General features: G+C 38.4%; 2 protein-coding genes across 2 annotated transcripts in view; one reads left to right on the plus strand and one right to left on the minus strand.

Moving 5' to 3' along the window:
* LOC138978646 (CTD nuclear envelope phosphatase 1-like) overlaps nt 1–4,411 on the minus strand; it is a 36,929-nt gene extending 32,518 nt beyond the window's left edge. The window contains exon 1 of the mRNA XM_070351414.1: nt 4,165–4,411. Within this exon, the coding sequence (XP_070207515.1) occupies nt 4,165–4,263 (99 nt within the window). The 5' untranslated portion in view covers nt 4,264–4,411. The remainder of the gene's footprint in view (nt 1–4,164) is intronic.
* Nucleotides 4,412–4,445: 34 nt separating this feature from the next.
* Nucleotides 4,446–8,776, plus strand: part of LOC138978643 (uncharacterized) — a 60,211-nt gene continuing 55,880 nt past the window's right edge. Inside the window, exon 1 of the mRNA XM_070351410.1 lies at nt 4,446–4,720. Coding sequence (XP_070207511.1) covers nt 4,549–4,720 — 172 coding nt within the window. The 5' untranslated portion in view covers nt 4,446–4,548. The remainder of the gene's footprint in view (nt 4,721–8,776) is intronic.

Raw genomic sequence — 8,776 nt, forward strand, 5'->3', positions numbered from 1 at the left:
AATGTTAGGTGTACTGTACATTGAAGGAACAAAAGGAACATGCAGAAAAAAATTCTTGTCATAAGAGCAGAAAGGATGATTAACAACTGCAAATATAATACAATTCTCACGTGTGTTTTTTTCACTGCAGAGTAGAAAGTTGTTGGTTTTTAAATGCAATTCTTTATTCTTAGTAAATGTGATGTATTTTATGTATGTAAGTGTAACCGCCCGACACTGCAAGGCAATTTTCTTTGTTTTTATAAAGACAGTAACATTTTGAGTCTTGAGTCTGAGATTTCACAACTGAATTTCAAATTCAAGTAACTTCTGTAATAAATACAGTCACCTTTGAACCTTTCCCTCCAGTTATTCATCAGCAGTTATGCCGGTAAAATCAAATTCAAAATAATGCCTCAGGTCATCGCCTCAACAACACCTACTTTTTTAACCACAGTTTTATTTTTAATCAGCTTCCCAGTTTTTATCCTACCAGCATAAAGATCAATACAATTATTTAGAAGTGAGAACATTGAACCCATCAGAATTTACACTCTGCAACACTAGTCTTGCTTCAATTCAATCAAAACTATGGTCATTGTCAACAGCAGATGTGGGAAAGCAGAACCTCCATTATTTATTCAGTACTAACCCAGAAGTGACAACATGCATAATTTGTTGAACAACAGGTTGAGCCGGATGATAAAATGTATTCCATCCAATAATTGTTTCTATAGTATTTATAACTACAGTGGAACCCCTCTCTAAGACCCCCCTCTTTAAGGACTACCCCGCCACAACGACCTTTTTTTTTAACCGATGTGTTTCCTTATATTTAGTTGTCACCAGTGTAGCGACCACCCCGTTCTAACGTCTAAGGACCGACCTAACAGCTTGTGCAACGACTTTGTCAGACCACAGGCGGAAGGTATCGGTCACTGGACCACTACTTCCAATTCCATAGAAAGACTACTCTCTATGGAAGTAGTGGTCCAGTGAACGATACCTTCCGCCTGTGGTCAGACAAAGCCAAGACTCTCGGTGAGCGTAACGCATCACTGACAAACCGGTTATAACCGCTGAGAGGTGTGATGGTTGGGTGGGCTGAGTAAACATCACAAACCAATCATCGAGATCAAAGGCAGGTCCATTGTGATAGCTGGGTGGCCTTGTTAAACGAATCCTATACACACCCCTATACCGGGGGTGTAAAGACACTGACCTTCTTCCCAGGGGTCATTGACCCAGTTTTAGCTACGAGAGGTGGTTCCCCTTTCATATCTGAGAGAGGAAACACGTCCTGCACCCCGGTCAGTGACCGAGTTTAACCTATGGGGAGTTTAACCTATGGCGCGGTCTCTTTGATGTCTTGAGAGGAAACTTGGCCAGGGTACTGAGATCTGAGGGTAGTACATGCACCAAAACTGGTGGACACCATCGACAATGTCAAACATGAAATCGAAGCAGTTTGCTTGAGGAAACGGTCGTCAGCAACTCAAACTTCTCTGTTTTCTTTTTTTAAGAAAATCTGAGGTGACTTTCTTTGTGGCCCCCTGACCCCGCCCCCTCCCTCTGTAAGGACCCCCCTCCATAAGGACCGATTTTTGTCAACATTTTCAAGGTCGCTAGAGAGGGGTTCCACTGTATAACTATAACCCTTGTTTTATTTTGTTATAGTGCTTGCTGACTGCCTTTGTACAAAGGTGCGATATCTTTCACTTTATGTTTGGTTTATACACAAGTTTATTCACAAGTTGAATCAAATTCTATCTAAAGCATTTTTCTCCAGTCTCAGTAGTAGCAAACTCCCTCTTTCCCTGGGTGTAACTGGAAGACCTGCTGTCCTCAATCTATTTTTGGCAACATACTCTGTATAACAAGGGGTTGACTGAGATTCTTAATCTACTTCCCTATGTCGAGTCATAACAGGGCAGAACAGGATGAACTGTGACACTGTGAAAATAAGTTCCCCATCTTTTTTTCCCCTGCCCTTTTTCTTTTCTTTAAAGATGGAGAGAGGATGGAGAGTAAAGGTCAACTGATGTTAATTGAACTTGGAAGATAATCTCCTTTTGCAATTAAAAAAAAACTGCACCCAAAACAAGAAACAAATTAATCACAACAAAACAGAGAAGACATCCAGTGAAATTCTGTCCCTAAAGGAACATCATCACTATAACTGTACACACTGTTTCTGCCTTTCTGCTTTTCTCAAATTTATTCAAACTTAACGGTGGAAACAAAACAATAGCTTCGCTGCAGTGTCAACTGTTGTTACTGCCTCAGAAGCAGTGAAGCGGAAAGCAAAAAAAGTCAACAGGACACAAACAACAAGCAGCCAATAATAGGTGACCTAATTTTCTCTCTCACCACCGCACTGTGGAGGGGAAAAACCAAGCTACCAATCAATTCAAACTGTGTCAGACTCAGCCTACTTGGCAAAGTTGCCCTGAGGCTAAGGGAGGCTACTTCAGGGTCAGGAAAGAGTTGATAAGAAAATCAGTAAGATGTTATTCATCAAGTGGGGCTGTCCTCTGTGCTGAAGAATTCGGTTGATAACACTGATAAAGGCTGCCCAGATAAATTTGCCAAGGCAGTATGTCACTATGTGTAATTAAAAAAATAAAACCCAAGGGTGCAAGATCAAAGCCCTCCAAACTGATAGGGAACATGAAGGGTTGACTGCTATGTTTATAAAGGACACTGTCTTGCCTGTCTGTCCAGTTGTGTCAGGCTACCTAGCCGTATTCTCGTCTCACTCTCAGTGTCTATCTTTTGTCTGGCTGAACCTGTCTGTCGCACTCTCAGTGTCTATGACTATCTGTCTATCTGTGTACGCACCCATTGACCCAAAGTCATAAAAACTGATAGTCATACACTAATACAGTGCAAGTTTCTGAGCTTTGTTGCTGTTCAAGTGTGGTTTTTTCCCCACCTGAATTCAGTGCAGTAGAATGTTACTACATGTACTGTTAGTAATGACTGTAGTGTACCTATGTGCGTCATACAAATGCATCACATGCTGCAAGGTGGTGATGACAGACTATTTACAATCTTCCCGGGCTTTAAGTTAAATAATCAATCTGATCCAGCAACTGACATTTTCTAAGACAGCAATATCTTTTGCCAGGCAAATACTAACAACATTATTAAAAAGACATATTTATTATGACTAGCGCCATTTCTTCCTTTTCTTCGCTGACTTCAGCGTTTGTACTTGTAGGCTGCAACTCGAACATGTACACATTTTTTGGGGTTTTTTGCACATGTGTGTGTGTGCGCGCGTGCTAAAGTTATTTCTTTGCAGACAACTATTTTAATTTTGTTCTAGATCACTGGCAGCAGGGGTCTTCCTTTTGTATGCATCCAGTGATTGAGTAAGCAAGTTCGCTTATCATCTCCATGAATTGTTTAACAGAAAAAGATGACCACGAGAATTTAACAAATAACATGGGCATTCCTTCTGTGACTTAAAGTTCAACATCTAAATTTAGTACAGTTTACGCACTTGACTTACTTGTCATGGCTGGCTTTTGTTTGGGACACTTCAAATTGGTACACTACTAGATGAAAAAATGCAAGTCATTGTTCCAGACTTTTGTCAAAATGTATGCATGCAGCATGCTAGTCAGCTACTACTGCAAGCTCTTGATAACAGTTTACGCGTAAGTCACTGTTCAATGTTTTATTAAATAGCAGAAACCTACAGTCTTCTTCAAGACTTTGATTGAGACTGAATAATCTCATAGGTATGCACAGACATAATCTTTCTCAGTTTCTGCTTGGTCCAATTTCAAAGTCAAGAAACAGCCTGAGGCGGAGGCAGCTACATTACCTCAGGGCTCTTTTTTCACATGACACTTAATCTAATAAGGAAGCAAGCTCACAACTACATAGAGAAGCCAACATCCCACAAAGGTGTCATCCGGTTCACTACTGCTTCACTACACACAATTACTCTTAGTCTTAGCCCTACGTCTTGCAATGTTTACATGGACACAACCTTGACAATCTAAAGAGTAGACCAAGTCGGATGTCAACCGTGCAACAATTTAATTTATCTCCAGCAATATTTATCCACAATGAAAGAATGTCCAGCACTTCGACACACTCATAACAACAAAGTAACGACGGCTGCTGTCGAATCCCCCAAAACGCAAAAATAAGTCAAGATGTCAAACTTACCGACCGAATTTGCCGTCTGAAAATGTAGCACACAAAACTCCATATCTTGGCTGCTAAAACAAAAAATCCTCGTAATCCCATACCAAAGTACTTCAGCATGGGTGGAGAAATATCCTTTTCACCGAAGAGGAAAGGTAAAACGGGGAACAAATTTGAATTTTTTCAGAAGAGTATGCTATTTGTTGCGCGGGGATGGTACTATTTCACATTTGCACCGCCATACATGTATCCCATAACCCTTCACGGTCACCTTTCACCGGAAGTTATTCCAGGAAGTCGATTCAAAGCATGGCGTCTGTAGTTACGACTTGAAGCCATACGCATGTTGTTTGAACGGTAGAAGAACAAGTGTTTAGGCAAGAACACCTAGAACAAATTATCAAAATGGACACTAAATTGCACGAAGCTGTTCGCTACTGTGACGTGGATGGTGTGCTTGCTGCGCTGAAAGAAGACTTTGATCCGAATTCCTACGGCATTCTCAAATGGACACCAGTTCAGGAAGCAGCTCGGACAGGAGAGAAGGACATTTTGTTTCATCTTCTGGTGCATGGAGGTACGGATATTATTAGTAATATGCTGTGCAGATAAACCAACCCGTGGGATTAATCACTAAAGGTCCAGAACTGGGTCGATCATAACTTCTGCATAGCACAGATCTTTATTGAAACAAGGAAATACACAATTTTAAAAATACAAAATGTACAGTATTTACTTTTTAAATGTCTTCGAATGGTTTGAATGGGTGCCAGTTACATCTTGTCTTGCAAATATACCCTTAATGTGTGTCTGTGACCGCGTATATACGTGTTTGTGTATGTGTGTGTACATGTGTGTGTGTGTGTGTGTGTGTGTGTGTGTGTGTGTGTGTGTGTGTGTGTGTGTGTGTGTATGTGTGTTTGTACACGTGTGTATGCTTAGCTTGCAAATATAGCCTAAGCTTTAGCTGTGAGCTGCATCCCTTGCTTCAGTCAGTCAATTAAGATATTTCTGCTGATAAAGATATCAGCCAATCTAGTCTTTCTGAGTCCTCAATCACTCACTAGATAAATTTGAAACAGAGTGAATCAGAAAACAAGAAAGGATGTTGTTGGAACGCTTTAATTATTGACACATAGCGTAACATTTCCCTTTGTCAATAATTTAACATTCCAACAACATGTCTTTCTTGTTTTTTGATTCTGAATTTTGGAATGTTGGCAGTATTTTTGTTTTTGGATTTTTGAAACAGAGAGAAAATAATTCCTTGATTTGCTTGCTGAACATAGAGTGTTACCATCTGACTTTAGGGCAAGGAAGGCATGGATGTTGCTAGGATTCATTTTTAAAAACTTAAAATGCTTGTTTCTGGTGACAAGTACAAAAAAAATGAAGTGTCAGAATTGTTTGATTTTTAAAAATTATTTTTGTTATTGAAGTTTGTTTTTTGATTCCACTTGCGCATGTGGCTTTATATTGGGTGGAAATTTGTTTGTTTGTTTGTTTGTTTGTTTGCTTAACGCCCAGCCGACCACGAAGGGCCATATCAGGGCGGGGCTGGAAAATGAGCGAACTGTGTGCCCCAGATGTCAAAGAACAGTAACTTTCCTTGTTAAGTTTGCAAAATTGAGTTTTGTCACTATTTTTCAAAATTATTTTTATGTGTTTATTTTTGTTTTCTTGTTATGAAGGGTAAAACAATAGTTCCAGGAATGGTAGGACAAAACTGGGTCGCTTGGGTTGCAGATGCCAGACGACATGTTTTGAGAAGATAAAAATGCACAGCCCTGAAAGTCCAAAAAATGGTGTACTATCGTTTGGTTAGTGATTCTGAAAATGTACTAGCCAGAGAGCAAACTTTACTAGCCAAACCAACAATTTGTTTTTTTATCAACTTTACTGAAATTTGGCGAGTAGATAAACATTTCTACTCGCCAGTTACATGTTTCTACTCGCTATGGCGAGTAAAATACTCGCTACTTTCAGGGCTGAGATAGTAAGTACTGTTGGTAGTTTATAGAACAGAATCAATAACACCTCATCAACAAACAAAAAAACAAAAAATACGAACATATAATGTCTTGGTTAGTTCTGCCCTCCTCTGACAAAACACAGTAAGTCCAAAAATCTTGTTTCGAGAAAAACGCGGTTTTCTGTTTTCAGCTCTATATTTAAAACAAAAGCATTCTCGCTGGACATTTTACTGTAATAAAGCGTCGGGATGATTTCTGAATTTATAGCTTTAGTCTATTTTAAAAATAGTTGTCAGAGTAAAGAATTATGAGCCAATTAGTGGACTTACTGTGTTCTGCCAAGTTTTTCTTTGAACTCGGGCTTGTTAAAAACAACGGCAGAACACAGTAAGGGAAGTTGCTGTGTTTTGGCGATGTTTTCTTGTTTCTTAATGCTTGTCACAAGTTAAGATAGTGACCGATCACAATCCCGTCGCGATATAACCCTTCGTGGTTGAAAACGACGTTAAACACCAAATAAAGAAAAGAAAGAAAGACCGATCACAACAACAGTTCTTGCTGAGTTCTGCTTTATTAATTGTATGCGAGAAATTCTTTTCTGACCGAGTAACCTTTAACCACAATGACTAAATAACTCTAATATTTATTATGCTTTTACAATTTGTATTTTGTTTTACCTGATGGCGTATGTGACTCTTAATAGGAAAAAGCCCTTTTCCCTGCGACGCGTTCTTGTGTTTTTTTTACATTTAGTCATGTTATATAGAGACAGGGAATCGAGACAAGGGTTGTGGTGATGTGTGTGTGTGTGTGTGGGTGTGTATAGATCGGTTCCGAGAAAACTACTTAACCGATCTGCCTGAAACTTGAGAGTTCCTTAGTATAATTTCCCCAGACTTTTTTTTACATTTTTTTTAAAGTGTCTTTGATGACGTCATATCCGGCTTTTTGTGAAAGTTGAGGCGGCACTGTCACGCTCTCATTTTCCAACCGATTTTGATGACATTTTTGTCAAATAATCTTCGATGAAGCCCGGACTTTGGTATTGTATTTCAGCTTGGAGGCTTACAAATTAATAAATGAGTTTGCTCATTAAGGCGTAAGGGTCACCCAGAATTTGGAAAAAAATCGTTTTTCAGATATACTAAATTATGATGTTGCCAAAAGCTAGAACAATATCTCTATTTTCATGTGCAGTTTACATTTTGTCTCTAGCATACATAGTTTTCTTGCAATAAGTGGTCAAAGTAGGTTGGTGGGAATTAAAAATCCCTTTAATCAAGGCCTCTGTTGAATGAAATTATCGGTTCTGATGATGAATTTGATTCCAAAAACTGCTCAGAACAGTCTGACACAGATGATGAATCAGACAGTAGCTCAAGTGAAGATAGTTTTGATTCTAATCTCTTGATGACCCCCCCATAAAGGACATAGACTGATAGATATTGAACTTTTTGCTGTTTTATGTGGTGAAAGTTCGCGCGAAATCACAGGCAGCTACACTGTCTGCATGATCAACTTGTTTAAATATTCACCTATTCCATTGAAACTTTGCACATCAAATGTTCACTTGACTGGCTATATTGTGTTCTAAAATAAAGCTGATAATCAAAAAAATATAATTTGTTTGATTGTGTGATATATCATAATAATATATAGAATTATAGTATTATTTTCTAATGCTACTAAAAGCAAAATTTCCAACAAAACAGAAGGCTTTTAGAACATAATGTAGGTAATGATGCTTTAAATATGTGTGCCAATTTATTTTTCAATTGGACTCATACTTTTTTTCCAAGAGTGCATTGAAAAATGCTAAAATTAGCATTTTTGCAGGTTTATTTTGCCCATTTTGTTACGAACTAAATAATTCTTTCAGTTGTTCTATTTAATTTAGACATTCAAACTTGATGTTTTCTGAAAATATAATGATTTTTGAAGAAAACTACCAAACATCAAGCCAATTCATTGATTGCAAGTGACTGAATAAAAAAATAACAGTTTTGGTCCGACAATCTGGGTGACCCTTACGCCTTAAGGTTGTCATTGACATCAAATTTTTCGCAAACAGATTCAAAATTGATTGCACCGTATTGTTCATCAAATTCTGAATAAAAAAATATATACATATGTCATGTTTACTCTTAAAATGTGATCACAATTAACGAAATTAGGTTAATTAGTACTACGAATAAAATTTAAGAAATCGATCCAAATTTTGTTTCATCTGATCCTTAATCATTTCGTGATTGCAAAAACATAAATATAGGATATGTTTTATTTAAAACATGCTCAGAAAATTAAAAAGAATACAGTAAAGCGCGCTTTCCAGCTCAACGCAATACGCTACCGCGCTATTCTGGCTTGTCGCTTTCCCTTCGTTTTGCACGTGAAAAGTGTGCGACTTCCTGTCTTGTCTTGGTGAAAAAATGCAGTGCGTTCAGTTTCATTCTGTGAGTTCGACAGCTTGACTAAATGTAGTACTTTCGCCTTATGCGACTTGTTTTCTTTTGATTCCTTTGCAGAGTGTTAACTGAGTACTCTTCCTTCGAACAGACTGTTGTTGCTTGTGTATCCCGATAGATGTTTCAGCGCGCACGCGTGCGTGTGTGTGCGTGTGTATATTCTGGCTTGTCGCTTTCATTTCGTTTTGCACGTGA

Source organism: Littorina saxatilis, linkage group LG10 (genome assembly GCF_037325665.1).
Source record: "Littorina saxatilis isolate snail1 linkage group LG10, US_GU_Lsax_2.0, whole genome shotgun sequence".
NCBI classification, from domain to species: Eukaryota; Metazoa; Mollusca; class Gastropoda; order Littorinimorpha; family Littorinidae; genus Littorina; species Littorina saxatilis.